We start from the raw sequence: 15,133 nt of genomic DNA, 5'->3' as shown, positions 1-15,133 counted from the left end.
GGGGGGGGGGGGGGGGCGCACCCACCTTGATTGACCGCTGAACCTGCCCTGTGCTGCACCCTTTTAACGTCTTTTTTTCTTGAGTCCCTGGAGCATGTCCTGTGACTGTCTGCATATCCATGCCCCTCTTGAAATGGCACCATCACCCTTGAGTGACCCCTGACCGTGCTCACTGCCACAAACTTTCGTCTGCCATCACAGGCCAACATCCGCAACCTGCTGCGCCGCGTGCCGCGGCTGTCGAAGCAGGAGGTGGCCACCCTGCATGGCATGATTTCAAAGCTGGTCGGGCAACGCGGCAGCGGCCGGTGGCGATGAGCGCGCTCCGCAGTTGTAACAGGTCGTTTGAGCGATGCTTGACTGACCGCCGCTCTTCAACCAACGAGTTGCATGAATCTTTGGGAAAAATTAGGTGCGTTGGTCGACATACAACAGCAGGAGGCGGGATGCGTTGCAAAAGGCCGCCTCAGAGCAGGCAAGCTGGGGATACAGGTCCTCGCAGGCCAGGGACCGACCGGGCGCCGCCCGCAGATGTTGAGAATGGCAGCTCCGGCAGAAGCGGCGTCATACGGCGGCGGCGCGCTCGAACACCGCACACCAGTTGCTCCTGTCGTAGAATGAGTCAACCAGCGTGGCGCCCGGCACGCGCGCGACCAGGGCCTCCAGCTCTCCCCGCTCAAACAAATGGTAGTACCTCTGAAAGACCACCGCGCCCTTCGCTGCATCCAACCGCGCCGCGCCCGGCGCCGCCGCCGCGCCCCCTGCGCCTGCGAGCTGCCGCTGCGCATCCCCGCCCTCACCGGGGTGCGGCGCCGCCTTTGCCGCCGCCGCGGCGGCGGGCGCGCCGCCGGCCCTGTTGAACGGCAGGTGCCAAGGCACCAAATAGTCCCCCGCCGGGCCCTGCCCGCCCGCCGCCGCCCCCTCGTCCTCCCTTCTGCCCCCCTCTGGCGGTCCGACCATGCTGCTGCCCCCAGCCGGCGCCGGCGGCTGCGGCGCGCCAGCGAAGGGCGCCCATTTGGCGATGGTTTTGTGGGGCTCCTCTTGATCTGTGGCCCAGACAGTGACCAGAGCGCGGCCGCCTGCGTAGAGGAGGGTGACCGTTTGGTTCCCGTCAGATATGACTGGCACGTCCGGCTGGCTGCCCAGAGATTGTGGCGGAAGGCAGTGCCTGTGCCGGACGGGGAGCACGATTGCCAGAGCCTGCCGCGCACAGCGTCGGCCACACCGCCAGGAAGGTGAAAGGTCGCCCTTGGTCTGCACCATGACACACGCGATGCCCTTCTGTTTTGCTCGCCGGCCACCCTCAACCTGACTCGGCCACGCAGCGAGACCCTGCTCAGTCGGCCACAGCCCTGGGCCCTCAACTCGCGCTCCCAGCCCAACCCTGCCCCTGAACGGCGGTACAATGTAAAAACCATTCATCACCACCACCACAGCAAAATCACAAAGATACACCAACACAGACACACGTACACACACACACACACACACACACACACACACACACACACACAAAGAGCCTCACCCGGCCGCAGCAGGCGCAGCAGCTCTGACAGCAGCCGCCCCCGCCGCTCCTCACTGCTGATGTGGTGCAGCACCGCCACGCACAGCGCCGCGTCGCAGCAGCCGCCGCGGTACGGCAGGGCCAGAGCGTCTGCGACCAGCACGTCGGCGGTCGGGATGTACAGAGACGGCAGCGTGGAGGGCACGAGGCGGCGCGCCGCGACCGCGGCTAGGCCTGCGGGTCGGGCGGCGGCGGGAGCGGGGATGGGCGAGCGCGTTGACGAAGGCGTGCGTGAGGCATGCGATCGCGGCGCAATCTGCGGCTGCAAGGGGCAGACAGACGGCGTGCGCGGGTTTGCGTAGCTATCCAACTGCCCAGTTTGCAGCCAACCAAAAACAGGGCGGCGGACAGGTCCCTGATGTTTCGACTGTGTTGAAAAGTGCTCCAACAGCACACAGTCTATCAACCACTTTGGCCACCTGTTGGTGATTTGGCAGCACATCAAAATTTGCCCGACGGCTGCTTATTCCCGACCACCTGCTCACCCGTGCTCCTGTCGCTGCCGAGGACTGCGGCGTCCCGCCGCACCCCAAAGTACTTTCCGTTGCCGCAGCCGACGTCAGCAACCACCGCCCCGCGGGGCAGGCGCTCCATGAACTCCCTGACCTGCGGGTTTGCGATTTTGCGAGTCAAGGAGATTTGCCGGTCTGTTTGTGGTGGTGTGGGTTCGATTCTGTTGCAAGCAGGTTCAAACGGCTGCGGTCCGCCGCGACCGGATAAGTCAGCGCAATTCATGGCGTTTTGGGGCGCAACTTCAATGGCCCTGGCGCAAGGAACGAAGAGCACGCAGAGCGAGGCCGCCCCGTGGCAGCCGAGTTCCCCTGCATGTGAGGCCCGCGCGCATGGGTGACACAAAGCTCTGCCTGCCCCCCTTGCTCCTTGACCCAGCAGGATGACCCCCAGCCACACCTTTGGCCAGATCGCAAACCGCGTCGAGCTGAAGTGAGGGGCTATCGCGTCATAGACACGGTGCACGTAAGCTGACTCCAGCTGCTGCGCCAGCTGCTCAGCGGCTTCCGACCCTTCAGTTTCCGCTGGAGGGGCGGGCGCGTGCGCCTGCGCCGCTGCCGCCGCAGCTGCAGGAGTGTCCGCACATTTGCTGCTGTGAGGGCTGTGGCTGCTGCTGCCGTTCACCGGCATGATTGGCTGTTGCTGCCGCTGCTCCTCGTCCTGCCGCTGCCCTTCACTCTCTCCTGGTATCCGCTCCTTCTGCAGTTGCTGCTCCTGCTGCTGCTCCTGCTGCTGCTGCTGCTGCCCCCGCTGTTCCTGCTGCTGCTGCTCCCATCCCGGCTGCTGTCCATTGATGAGTAGATGATGTGGATGCTCACGCTGCTGCCCCTGCTGCTGCTGCTGTTCCTGCTGCCGCTGCTGCTGCTGCAGCTGCTGTGCCAGCACCTGCAGCCGCGTCGGCGGCTGCGCGCCCAGCTGGCTGTCGCACTGCTCCGGCCACGCGCAGCGGCACGGCTGCCCCGGGTCCCGCACCTGCCGCAGCGTGATGCTTACGCGCCTCGGCGGGCGCAGCACCGGGATGCCGCCCACCAGATCACTCTTCCGGTGCGGGATGTAGTGCTGCCTACATTTGTGGTGTTGGCGGGAAATTGCCGGATTTGATTACCAGGCAAGCAAGATTCAGATTAGGAGGTGATCAGTCCAGCATATATATGATGTGGCAGGAAGGAAAGCAGGGCGCCTTATCAGAAACGACTCGTTTGCCTTGTTTCAAACGAGGCAGACTGGCAGGCGCGAGCCGCGAACAGTGCCTGCAGGGGCGCTCTTAAAAGTAAAGCCTCCGTCCGCCGCAACGGCCCCGCTTCTCCCCCCGCCGCTCACCACGCGTACCGCGCCTCTCCCCCCATGACCAGCAGCGACCGCGGCGGCAGCAGCAGCGCGCGCCGCTCGCCGCCGCGCCGCAGCTCCATCGCGGCGCCGCCGGCCAGGGTCAGAGACAGGACCGCGCCCTCGAATGCAGAGTGCGTGTCGACGTGGGGGGCCAGGCCGACGCCGGGCGTGTACTCGTTGACCGTGGCCTGGTCGAGCGCCGGCGGCGCCCCCAGGCGGCCGGGCGCGGCGGCGATGCGGGCGAGGACGGGGGAGAGCCAGCTGGGCAGGGGCTCGCCAGCGCGCTGCCGCGGGTCAACGCCGCGGACGGCGTACTCAAACCTGGGTTGTGGCGTGCAGCAAGATTCTGTCTAACACAAGCTTGAAAACGAATACACGTTGCTTGTGAATTGGATGCGAGCATTTGTTTCAAGCCTCGCCAGGAGCGGGATGAACGCGCTGGGAGCTACCACGCAGCTGCACTGCAGCAAACAGCTGCAGCGGCTGCAAGACCACGCGCCAATCGCATGCGCGCCCCGGGCGCGCAGGCGCGGGCGCCTGCCCCGCAGCTGCCCGGCAAGCGCCCTCGCTCATCCTATCAGGTGGGCCAGCCGCCCGCAGCCGCGCCTCACCGATAGCCATAGTGCTGCACCCGCCGCTTCGCCAGCGCCGACCAGCCGCCATGATTTGCATCGATTGCCGCCAGCAGCGCGGCCTCCTCTTCTGGGCTCACAAAGTCGGGCACCAGCAGCAGGCCGGGGATCCTCATCTCCTCGGAGGTCGTCACCGCGTCTGGTGACGCCTGCTCGGCCTCCTGCGAGGCGGTGAGCAATCAGCGGCGTTAGCACGGCGGCAGTGGGCTTTCGGCCTGCAGCAGTGCACTGGAGCCGCATGGGGGCAAACCGCCGCAGGAATGTGATTGTTAAGAAGGCGTGCACAATGAACCGGCAACCGCTGGGCCTATCCTTCAGTGGTGCGCACCTGTTGGTGGCGGGGCACGCAGTATCGCGCCTCCAGCCGCTTGCTGCCGCCGTTCGCTAAAGCGATGCTGGCGCCATCCAGATGCCGGTGCGCTTGAACAGCTTGCTGCACACTTTGATAAGTGAAACACACATACAGGCGGTCCACGACGTGCTCGCAAGCACCGAACGCCGAGAAGGCGGCCTGCAGCTGGTCTATCTCGTCAAGTGTAAAATTTGTGGTCCCTGCATGTCTCACACGCAGATGCAGAGTGGGATCACTGTTGGGAGGCCTCCGAAACATTGATGAGCCTGGTATCTGCGGAGACCTGGCGCTGCTGCTTTCATCAGAGACATATGTACGAACATCAGAGACATATGTACGAATCGGCGGTGCCAGGATGGGATGGCACAGCCACAGAGTGAACGGTCCAGTGGAGCTTGCAAGTTGCCAGTGCCACAAGAGGTGACACCGGCTGAAATGAGCCCTCAGCTCCCATTGGATCCACCCCGGCATTCGCGTCACATACTGCAGACCGGCTAGATTCCTGAATTGCCACAGCTAAATGCTGAGCCGCAGGCAGTCAAATCAGTGCTCACCAACATTCTGATTTTTGCAAGAAACCTGCTCTTGCTTGTCAGGCCCCGCTTTCAGGGCGCATCATGGCGGCATTACTCACCCCAGCCTTGTTTTTCATGCGCCCCTGAAAGTTTGGCTGTCACCGGCCAACAGCCACTGCCCTAGCCTCAGCCCCAACACTGAACACATCTAATCCGAGCAGCGGGGGCCCGGGGGCAGTGCTCGCAGCAGCGCGGCAAGCAGGCTGTCCTTGCCTTTGGTGGGCAGCTGGAAAAAGGCACGGGTGCACCTGCTTAACGCGTTGGAACGCATGTTTGCGCACGCGCAGACATGACACGCCTTGCCAGTCGCCCGGTTTGGCCACTCAAAGGTGACAGACAGTAGACCCACGCGTGACGACGTCTGCGCCTTCTGCAGCCAGCAGATACCCGCGTAAGCACGACGTGTTCCACTTGGTTACCAATCGTCCCAACGTGGCAAGCTGGCCTTCAAGCTGCACCAGGCGTGCCTGGGGGCTTGTGCGGTGCCAGCGTTCACAACAAGTCGCTGAGTGCAGCGGCCTGACGGTGGCTGCCCGGCAAGCGGCGCTTCCCAGACAGCTGATGCTGAGCCGAGCGTAACCGCTCCCCCGTGGCCTGGTGGCCACATGCAGCAGGGCAATACAAAAGAGCCTGCATCCAGACTGAACTGGCGAAACATGGTGTAGGGACACAAACCTTTCGACCCTTGACCTTAAGTGGAGGCGCTGCCGTCCTCCTGCGCTGCGCTTACACCAGATGGGTCGTAAGGATGTACACACGGGATGAAGGGAGCGGGTGATACATACCTGCAGACAAGCAGTTGCACCCGCTGTAACAGACAGCGAAATGACGTGCGCTGTGCAACAACAGCAAAGTGAAAATGTACAAGTGGCCGCGCCCGTGCCCGCCTGCCTGAATCTGCGTTGCCGTCCTAACGTGGCAGCTGTGCAAAAAAAAGATGAGAAAGATCAAACAGGCAGGTGCATGCAGCGGTGTCAAGGGCAACCGTCGGCTGGGGCAACCATCCGCGGGGGAAGCGTCGAGTGGCTAAGGCTCCAGCCAGCCGCACGGCTGCCACGCCCGCCTCTGCGAGCGAGCAAGTCGAGCGGGCCCCGTCGGCCACACTATGCCGTGCCCCCGCGGCGCGCCCGCCGCGTGGGCCTGTCACATGTACCAGCCGGCGACGTGCAGCACGATCTCGACCCCGATGAGTAATATGATGATGAGCTCCGACCTCTCACTCTTCTTGTCCTCCCTTACCTCCAGCACAAACTTGGCGTTGGCCAGCATGGGACCAAGCTGCAAGCGTGAATATGGGAGGGTGTGTGAGTGTGTGTGTGTGTGTGTGTGTGTGTGCATGTGTGCACGGGCGTACGTGCGTATCCAAGCTCGGGCTCGAGGGCACGCGTGCATTGGTGAGCGCGCGGCAAGCGCTCGGGCGCCAAAACGCTCGCACACCAAGCTGCACTGCCAGCCACCACCAGCCCCTGCCAGGCCCCGCAGCTTCCCGGTGGCTGCTGGCTGCCCACGGCCGCCCCCACCTTGGCTTTGAGGGCCTCAAAGCGCTTCTCAATATCGTAGTCCGCGTGGAGCGCCTTCCACACGTCGTAATACCTGCGGGCGCGCCGGCAGGCGGCGCGGCGCAACATCGAGTTTGCAGCGTGCGGTTGTTTTACAGCGCTGCGCAGCGTGCAGGGCAGGAGTGGGCACCCCCGCGCGCCATTTGCCGCAGCACAATCAAACCCCCAGCGAGGCGCCACCTCAGGCCGCCGCGGCGCGCCAGCTTGGCCCCCAGCAATCCGCCCCTTCCTGCCCACGCAACCCCTCGCCGTCCCGCCGACGCGCCCCACGCGCACTTGTCGGTGCGCCACGCGACGTCCGTCGGGTGCAGCAGGCCGAGTTTGTAGACTACGTCTGTGTGCAGCAGGCTGCTCTCGCCGATCAGCTTGAGGAGCTCGTCCTCGTGGTGGCCCGTCATGCCTGAGAAGAGGCTCGGGAGGACGAGCTGCGGGGAGGGTGCATGTGTGTGGGTGTGACTGTGCGTGAGAGTGTGCGTGCGTTTGTGTGGGGGGCTACTTGGATGTGTGCGAATGTGCATGTGTGTGTGTGTGTGTGCGTGCGTGCGTGTACGCGTGCGTGTGTGTGCATGTGTGCGTGTGTGTGCATACGCACATGCAACTGTGACGGTGTGGGTGCGTGGTGGGTCAGAGTGGGGACGCTGGAGGGGCAGGATCCATCTCAGACACGGTCAGCCGTGGTCAACATGCCGCGGTGTCACGTGCAATTGTCCACCTTGCTGACGCCCTTGCTGGCAATCTCCGACAGCACGGGGGTGAACCTCTCGATGGCCGCGATGACGCGCCTGGCGGAAGGACGGCAGTGCGGGGCGGTGCGGGGGCGGGTGGATGGGTTGGCTAGGGCAGGCGCGGGGCGTTGGCGGCGCCCGGATGGCGCCAGAGCCTCTGTTTGCGACTACGGCCATGTTGAGTCCTGCTCGCCCATATGAGAGCAAAAAAACAGCGCAGAGGCTGAGGACCGCCCGCACCAGTGAGACAAGACACCCCTCCTCCCCACCACAACACCCATTTGACCCATCCTATCCAAGGCGCGTGCTACTACGCGTATGCCCCGTCCAATCACCTGTCAAAGTGCTCCAGGGCCACGCTCTGCCCCATGATGCTGCTGATGACGCGCACGTTGGACAGGTCCAGCATCTGGGGTGACAGGACAGGCAGACGGGCGGCACAGCGCAGGCGGACGGGCAATGTGGATGAGGTGGGAGGCTGGGTGGCAACAGGGGGAAGGGGCTGCAGCGCACGGCTGCTGACGGCCAAGCAGACGCGATCGCGCCCAGAAAATAAAATTTGTGCACATGTGCACGTGTGTGTGCGTGTGTTTGTGTGTTTGTGTGTGTGCACGTGCGTGTATGCTCGCACATGTGCAGTCATAACTGTATGACCTTCAAACTCTGTGTCGCAGCTGCCCCAGCATTCGACACCATGCTCCAGCCTCCCAACCCCGCAGCTGCCCCTAGTCCAATCCCCACCTCATCTTGGTCGAGCCGCTCAGACACCCATAGCCACCCCTTGTCGCCCGCCCCCAGGCCCGAAGTTCATCTGCGTCACCCCCCCCTCGGACCCCTGCCAAAGATCACCTGCAGCACAATGTGATCGGGCTCCAGCGCGAACCAGTCATCCAGCGCGGGCCGCACGACCACCGTCGTCTCTGAAACACGGAAAGAAACAGGAGAATGTTACCTGACAAAGAATGAGTGTGATGCACGCAACAACAGGCGGCGCTTGCGCCCAGCACGCTGGATGAGGGGAGGCTAGCACCTGGAGGCCAGCTTGCAGGATGACAAGGCTAAGGCGGTCGACGGAGCACGCCAGGGTGCTGAAACCAGGTTTGACACGCATGGCATGGGTGCAGTAGCGGTTCTCTTGATGCTTTGGCTGCGCACCGTCTGTGAGCGGCTCCCTGTGGGGGTCCTTGGCATACCCCTTCAGCTTCTCCAGCCAGTACGCATCCGCCTAGAGTTTAGGAATGGGGCCAAACCTCGTCACGGTTTGGTCGCAAGCAGCGCCAATCAGCAGCAGGGGGGGCCCCTTGCTACTCCACCCCCCAACCCCAAACCAGCCGCCGCCGCCCGCGGGCGGACCAACCAGCGTCCCCGCCCGACCCACGTCCCGGGACCCAAATTGCTGCTCTATGGGCCGCTCCAACCCTCTGCTGAATACTGAACCGCCGCAGCCCAATCCTGCCGGCCTCTTCAGACACCACCGCATGACACGCCTAGCCCTGCACCCGCAAGTCGCCAATGCGTGCCCAGGGCGTAGGCCGAGACACGCACCTCTGGGTCAGAGTTGAAGAAGACCGCAGAGCCGTAGCTGTACACGGCAAGCACCCGCACCGCGCTGGACGCGCCCGCCTGGGTTGTGTGTTTGTTTTGGGCGGGGTGGCGGTGAGGGGGGGGGTGAGAGGTGGACAGGCCGCAGTCAACAGAGTGTAGCGGCCCCCTGCTATCAAGGGCCCTTGCGCGTGCGCGCATGTGTGTTTGTGTGTGTGTGTGTGTGTGTGTGTGCGCGCGCGCGTCAGCACAAGTTGCTGCCCCATTGCTCCAGCAAACGGGTCTCAGGACCTCGCCGCAGCTCTCCATGGCCCGCGGCAGCAGCGGCCGCGGCCGCAGCGGCGGCGGCAGGTACAGCCTGCAGGCCCGCGCGCACCTGCTGCCGCGTGCGCGCCCCCAGCAGGACCGTGCCGCCCGTCATGTCTGCCAGCTCCATAACCACGTGGTCCCGCTGCAGCTGGTGCTTGCTGATCAGCTGGGAGTGGTCGGCCGCAAAACGCTGAAAGTCGACGCCGCCGCCTGCGAGGGCGCGGCGGGGGCGCCGGGGGGCAAAGGCCGCACATGGAAACCCGCAAAGGTTGTGGGTGGGCGTGGCTGCTGTTGAGGGCGCGGGAGTGCATGCGGCGTGGGCGCCTGCTGCATGGGCTGAGTGGCGGGGGTGCGGCCGTGCGAGGGCCAGCATGCACAGCACGCATCGCAAGCAGGGCCGGGGTGGGGGTTTGAGCGGCCGCACCTATGTGATATGCCTTGACGGGGAGCTTAATGCCATCAGCCTGCGGTTCGACCCTTGGCTGCCGCAATCTGACCACCGCGCCCCGCGTGCCGCCTGAGAAGCCACCGCCGGCCCCACCGCTGCTGCCGCTGCCCCCGCCGCCGCCCTCGCCGCCCCGGCGGCCGGCCCGGTCGGGTGCATGCTCTACCCCCTCAACGTCGCCGCCGCCGCAGTCGTCTTGCCATGGGTCTGGCGCCGCGGCGGCGTGCCACTGCTGCTGCTGCTGCGAGGGCGCAGCGGCGCGCGTCGGGGAGGCGTGGCCCCTGGGCGCGCCGCTGCCGCGCGTGTGGATGCCTTGGCCGGCGTTATCGGCCCATCGCCGCGCTGTCGGCGGCGAGGCAGCTTCCAAAAAGGCGTTCGCACGCCTCTGTTTGTCCTCCTTCTGCCATTGTGCAGCTGTTATGATCTCTGCCACCAAGCGCCGCTGCCTTTCGATCATGCCGCCGCCGCTCACCGTGCCAGCGGTTGTCACCGCCGCATCGCTGCCAGCGTTGCTGCTTGTCAGTGCGCGGCGCGAGGCCGGCGCTGCATCGACGTTGCAGCCGCTTAGTAACTGTGCTAGGATCCCCTCGTGCACAAGAACCGCACGCGAGCGACAAGAGGCAAGCCTCAGGGCGACGAGGCCCAGCAACATCACTGCCCCTGCGTCACCGACCAATCCTGTACAGGCTAATGCATAGGCAATGAAGCTGTTAATTTAGCGACGTCGCCTAGCACGCCTCCCCAGGCTCGGCCCGCGGGTGCTACCCCGGCTCCAAAAAATGTTGGCGTCCTGATGAGGCTTCTTTTCGGAATTAATGGTGCGCATTCAAAACACACTTATACATTCAGTGCATTGACAACCTTTGCGGTGAGAAAGCTTCCTTTAAACGTGATCTACAGTCTATGCGCACACGCTGCTAGCTGACCCAATTCTGAATCCGCCGGCAGTATCTGCGACCCATAACATCTTTTGTTCTGGACTCGCAAACCTCAGCCTCACCTCGATCCGGGCGGGTGGGCGACCGCACCTCGGTGAGCGCGGCTGACGCAGACGGGGGTCCAAAAGCGCGCGCCTCGGCGGGCCAGCGGGCGCTCGTCCCACCCGGCTGGGCGATTGCGCAGCATCAATGTGTCAATCGCTGCTACGGCCCAAATTCCACCGTTGTGAATGCTGTTGTGCGCAGGAGGGCTCAGGCGCGCGCCTCGATCAACATGCGCACGGCCGCTGTGGCAGCGGCCGCGCTCGCCGCAGCCGCTGCTGTCGCTGCCGCCGCCATCTACAATGCTTATGGGCCGGTGCGTTGTCGGAAAAGCTGCGCGCCATCAAAGTGCCGCGCGTCCTGCTGACCCTTGGCCGCCATCCGCTAGACCCCGCCTAAGCGATTGGCTCCCGAAGCGCTCCGCCCGGAAAACACCGCTGCATCCCCTCGCCCCTGACGGCATGGTCCCGCGCGACTTGCGAGCGGCACCCAACCGCTGTCAAAATACCCAACCCGCACTCCCTCTCGGCCCTCATGCACACGCAGGTGCCCGTCGACCCCCGTGCCTGGGGGGTGCGAGCCGACCCCTCTCAGGTACCTGCGGACTGCCAGCCCGCACGATGGGCGGGATTCATCTATTGTGATGTAATTGAGCGCTTCTGTGTGGTTCAAGGTTCCAGAACCGTTCAGCACCACCACCTGTCTTGCCGCCACTGCCCTAAACCTTGCACCCCTCCACCCGCCGTGGGCCCGCCGCCCGGCCTCACCGCCGCGCAAGAGCCACCCCTCCGCAGCCGACCCCCCTCCGCTGTGCTGCTTGCGACGGACCCCGCAGGATGAGACCGGCGCAGAGGCCTTCACCCTCACCGCCGCCGACGGCGTCTCCCTGTATGTCCGTCACTGGCCCGCGGCGCCCCGCGCGGCCGCCGCGCCCCAGGGCGCCGAAGGAGACGGGGAAGACGGCGCGGGCGCCGTCGGCGACGGCGCGGGCGAAAACGCGGCCGCGCCGCGCGGCATGGTGGTGTTCGTGCACGGATTCACGTGGCACAGCGCATACTTTGAGCCGGCCGCGAGGACGGCGCTGGGCCCGGCGGGTTTTGGGGTGGTCACGTTCGACCTGGCGGCTCACGGACTGAGCGGGAGCCGGTTTGGCGTGCCGGGGCTGCACCCAGACATTGGCTCGTGGGTCGACGCGGTCGTGCAGGTGGGAGGGCTCGAGAGCTTCCCCGCAACTGCTTTTTGGGGGCACCTGCCGGGCGTTGGGGTTTTGGGCGTTGGGGTTTTGGTTGGATATTGGCCTGCGGCGAGCGGAATGAGGGTAAGGGCGGCAGCGCCGGCAGGCGCGTTGCGGATGCCTCACGCGCCGCCTTGGGCCGCCCCAACCCATCCAATGTCGCCCCCGCCGGCCGAGCAGGTGGCGCGGCACGCGCGTGACCGCCTGGGGTATCCACCGGGGACGCCCCTCTTCCTGTTCGGGGAGTCGCTCGGCGGCGCCCTGGCGCTGCTGGCCGCAGACCGCACCGCCGCGGCCGGCGGCTCCCACCACCCCCTGTTCTCCGGCCTCATCCTGTCCGGCGCCGCCACCGGCCCGCCTGAGATCCTGCCGCCGCCGGCGCTGTTTGCCGCGCTGCGGCGCGCCGCGGCGGCGCTGCCGCGCGCGCCGGCGGGCGCGGGCATCGGCGGCGAGGGACCCTTTATGGCGTCGTTCGGGGACCAGGAATTTGCGCGCCGCGCGTGGGACAGCGACCCCCTGATCGTCAGGCGGCTCCCGCTGGGCGTTCTGCCCCACATGCTCCCCGCCCTCGACGCCTCCGCGGCGGCCGGCACGCGCCTGGCGCTGCCGCTGCTGCTGCTGCATGGGGACGAGGACAAGAAGGTCTCGGCGCGGCTGTCGCGGGAGCTGCACGCGCGCGCCGGCGCCTGCGGCGACAAGACGCTCGTCATCTACCCTGGAGGCAGCCACCAGCTGCTGCAGGCGAGCCTGGGCCGATGGAACTGAGAAAATCCACCTTGTATGACGAAGTCAACGCTTGGCTCTGGGCCTCGCCTGGAAGCACCGCCCCTCCTTTCTTGGTGATGCCCCCTCACCCTGGGCACTTTGCGACAGCCGGTCGGCCGCAACCACACCACCTGGGACCCCCTTCCTGCCAACAGGGATCCGCTCCTCATGCTCCCTGTCATTGATGTCCCAGCAGCGAAAGCGCCTTCTCCCCTCCTGCGTTGCCCCCACCCCGCGCCGCGCAGGACACCCCTGGCATCACTGGGCGCGTCCTGCGAGACATCGTGGCTTGGCTTGAAGCGCGCAGCTAGCTGTGTTTGCGGCGGCCGCGGCGGGCGCTGCTGACCACTGCGCCCTCCTAGCAGAAGTGCAGCAGATTGCTGTGTGTGTGCAGTCGTCCGCAACGCGTCGAGCCAGAACTCCGCAGCGCGTCGAGCCAGAACGAGCACGCAGTATCAAGGTCTGGGCCACAGAACCAATGTACGGAGTATCCACAACTTCGTGAATGCACTACTATTCTCACATGTTTATATATATATATATATGTCACCATGTATACATGTATATGTGTGTATATATATGTCACCAATACATATGTATGACATGTCACCAGACGCACCAGCTGGTGACCCTGCAGGGTCGAGGAGGCCCTGTGCTGCAGCCCCGCTGGGACGAGATTCTTTTTGCTGGCGCCGTTGCCGCTGCACCTCTGATTTTCAGTCCGACAAAAGCGGCTTCCGCTGATCTGGGCTTTTGCAGGTTCCTGCAGGAAGCCTTACGCTACGAGACCCCTGCGCAGCGCCTGCACTCCTGGCGAATGCATCCCTTGGTAAGAAGCCAGCGGGTAAGCTGGAGTTGACAGTGTTGTCAGTGCTTTGTTGAGCCGCAATGTGAAGTAGTTGAGGGGATGAGGGGGTAGCTTGGCAGGCATATGTGGACAAGTTGTGACGTGGCTGTTGATATGCCAGTTGCTTCTGGAAGGTGCGCCAACACAGCAGGGACCCCCCGCACACCCAGCGCGCCTGTGCAGTGTCAGGCGGCACGATGTGCGACAGTGCAGGGCTTCGATCAGGCAGGCAATACGTGAGAGTAATCTGAAGTGTTTGGGTGGATAGCAGGCTCCATAGCAGGGTTGATATCAGAGGTTATGCGTGTGGGAATCCCCAAGCTTGTGGAGCCCCGAAACAGTGTCAATAGGCGCCCCCGATGTTGTGAAGCGTGGCAGCCCAGCCAACCCCCAAGTATGGAAAACGCAAAAAGCGGGCAAGGCAACTGCATGTCCATAGCTCCAAGTATTGCTTCGTTTTGTAACGACCTCCAACTCCTGGGTAGCCCAACGCACCCGTGGCTGTAAGTAATTGTGGAAAGGTATGCCTGGCTGAGCAGAAGTGTGGTGGACGGCTCCGCTGTATGGTATGCGCAGGAGCTGTGCCCCGCAAGGGCGCCCCGCTTGCACCGCCGCAAACAAACCAAGTCAACAGGTCAACGCCACACGCCGGCCGAACCCTCGCAGGGGGCCGGCGGCGCGTGCCAGGTTGCACGCGCGCAGCCGCGCCCGGCGCGTGACCCAGAGCGGCAGGGCGCCAGGCGTGTTCGCAGGGGGTGCTGCGTGCCATGGATGTGAGGCGCATGCGTTAACAAGGTCAGCTGGGCAATAAAGAGCGTGCGCAAAAGAGAGTGCCTGTACAGCCCCGGAGGCAAGCGGCTGTCGGACGTCGTACTTTGCTTCCTTCAGGGAGCGCAATCATTGGCCTGCAAAAACCAGGTAGCCGAGGTGCCAGGGGCACACAAGGCGGCCGCAGGCTCCGACCCGCAGGACTCACGCGTCCCCAGAGGCCGAGAAGCGCTTGAAGCTGCCGCTGATTGTGAACGACCTCATCGCCCAAGGGTCCGCCGGCGGCGCCGCGCCCTCCCCCTCAAAGAGACGCCGCCGCGCAAGCTCCTGAGACAGCCACGCCGCGTAGCCGCCGCCGCCGCCGGCGGCGCGCCCCTTTGGCGCCGCACCCTTCTCGCCGTCGGCGCCGACGCCTTCGCCGCCGCCGGCGGCCGCGTCGCCCTCGGCGGCGGCGGCGTCGAGGAACCTGTCCCTGAGGCCGGGCAGGATGTCGGGCAGCGGCGCCACCGCGCCGTCCGCCACGCCGGAGCGCTCCGCGAGCCTGCGGCCCTTGGGCACCCTGGGCTCGTCCCGCGCCACCAGCGCCTCGCGCGCGGCCAGGGAGGCGGCGGTGACGGTGACGAGGTTGACTGCGGTGGCGCCCTTGAACGCGTACGAGCCTAGGTGCAGCGCCCGCACAGCCACGCTGTGGCGCGGCCGGGCGGCTGCAGAGTGCAGGCAGGAGAGGGGCCGAGTGGGGGTTATTTCATTGGATCTTCTCAGGGGCAGGTGCCGGCGGGATGGCCTTGAGGGTTTGGCTAGCAGGCCCGCGGCGGCACGCACGCTGGCGTGTACAGCATGGGGATACCTGCTGCAGCCCGCCGGCAGCCAAGTGTTGACACATATGGTCTCTCATAACGGCTTGCAAAAGCGGCCATCAGGTCCTGCCTCAAAAAACCGCCCCAAGCCCACCTATCTCATCTTCCAACGTCGTCGGCGCCACCGCCCGCGGCCGGCC

General features: G+C 65.1%; 4 protein-coding genes across 4 annotated transcripts; 1 reads left to right on the top strand and 3 right to left on the bottom strand.

Moving 5' to 3' along the window:
* Positions 1-564: 564 nt before the first annotated feature.
* Positions 565-4,947, bottom strand: MNEG_3576 (putative Alkylated DNA repair protein alkB; the record flags this gene model as incomplete). Its single annotated transcript, XM_014047947.1, has 7 exons — positions 565-1,079; positions 1,526-1,738; positions 2,050-2,170; positions 2,474-3,137; positions 3,395-3,724; positions 4,015-4,196; positions 4,942-4,947. 7 exons carry the CDS (start codon positions 4,945-4,947, stop codon positions 565-567), a joined length of 2,031 nt encoding a protein of 676 aa, XP_013903401.1.
* A 1,158-nt stretch (positions 4,948-6,105) lies between these two features.
* MNEG_3575 (hypothetical protein) lies at positions 6,106-10,194 on the bottom strand (the record flags this gene model as incomplete). Its single annotated transcript, XM_014047946.1, has 10 exons — positions 6,106-6,240; positions 6,483-6,555; positions 6,798-6,946; positions 7,234-7,303; positions 7,582-7,655; positions 8,096-8,166; positions 8,402-8,471; positions 8,792-8,869; positions 9,165-9,307; positions 9,522-10,194. The coding sequence occupies 10 exons, from the start codon at positions 10,192-10,194 to the stop codon at positions 6,106-6,108; spliced, it is 1,536 nt and encodes a 511-aa protein (XP_013903400.1).
* Positions 10,195-10,754: 560 nt separating this feature from the next.
* MNEG_3574 (hypothetical protein) lies at positions 10,755-12,521 on the top strand (the record flags this gene model as incomplete). The annotated part of the gene is made up of 4 exons (XM_014047945.1): positions 10,755-10,838; positions 11,069-11,116; positions 11,358-11,726; positions 11,937-12,521. 4 exons carry the CDS (start codon positions 10,755-10,757, stop codon positions 12,519-12,521), a joined length of 1,086 nt encoding a protein of 361 aa, XP_013903399.1.
* Positions 12,522-14,340: 1,819 nt separating this feature from the next.
* On the bottom strand, positions 14,341-14,975 carry MNEG_3573 (hypothetical protein; the record flags this gene model as incomplete). The annotated part of the gene is made up of 2 exons (XM_014047944.1): positions 14,341-14,821; positions 14,959-14,975. 2 exons carry the CDS (start codon positions 14,973-14,975, stop codon positions 14,341-14,343), a joined length of 498 nt encoding a protein of 165 aa, XP_013903398.1.
* Positions 14,976-15,133: the final 158 nt, after the last annotated feature.

This window comes from Monoraphidium neglectum (genome assembly GCF_000611645.1).
Source record: "Monoraphidium neglectum strain SAG 48.87 unplaced genomic scaffold scaffold00455, whole genome shotgun sequence".
Taxonomy (NCBI): domain Eukaryota; kingdom Viridiplantae; phylum Chlorophyta; class Chlorophyceae; order Sphaeropleales; family Selenastraceae; genus Monoraphidium; species Monoraphidium neglectum.
Note: the sequence above shows the minus strand (reverse complement) of the source record. Positions and strands in the feature narration are given on the sequence as shown.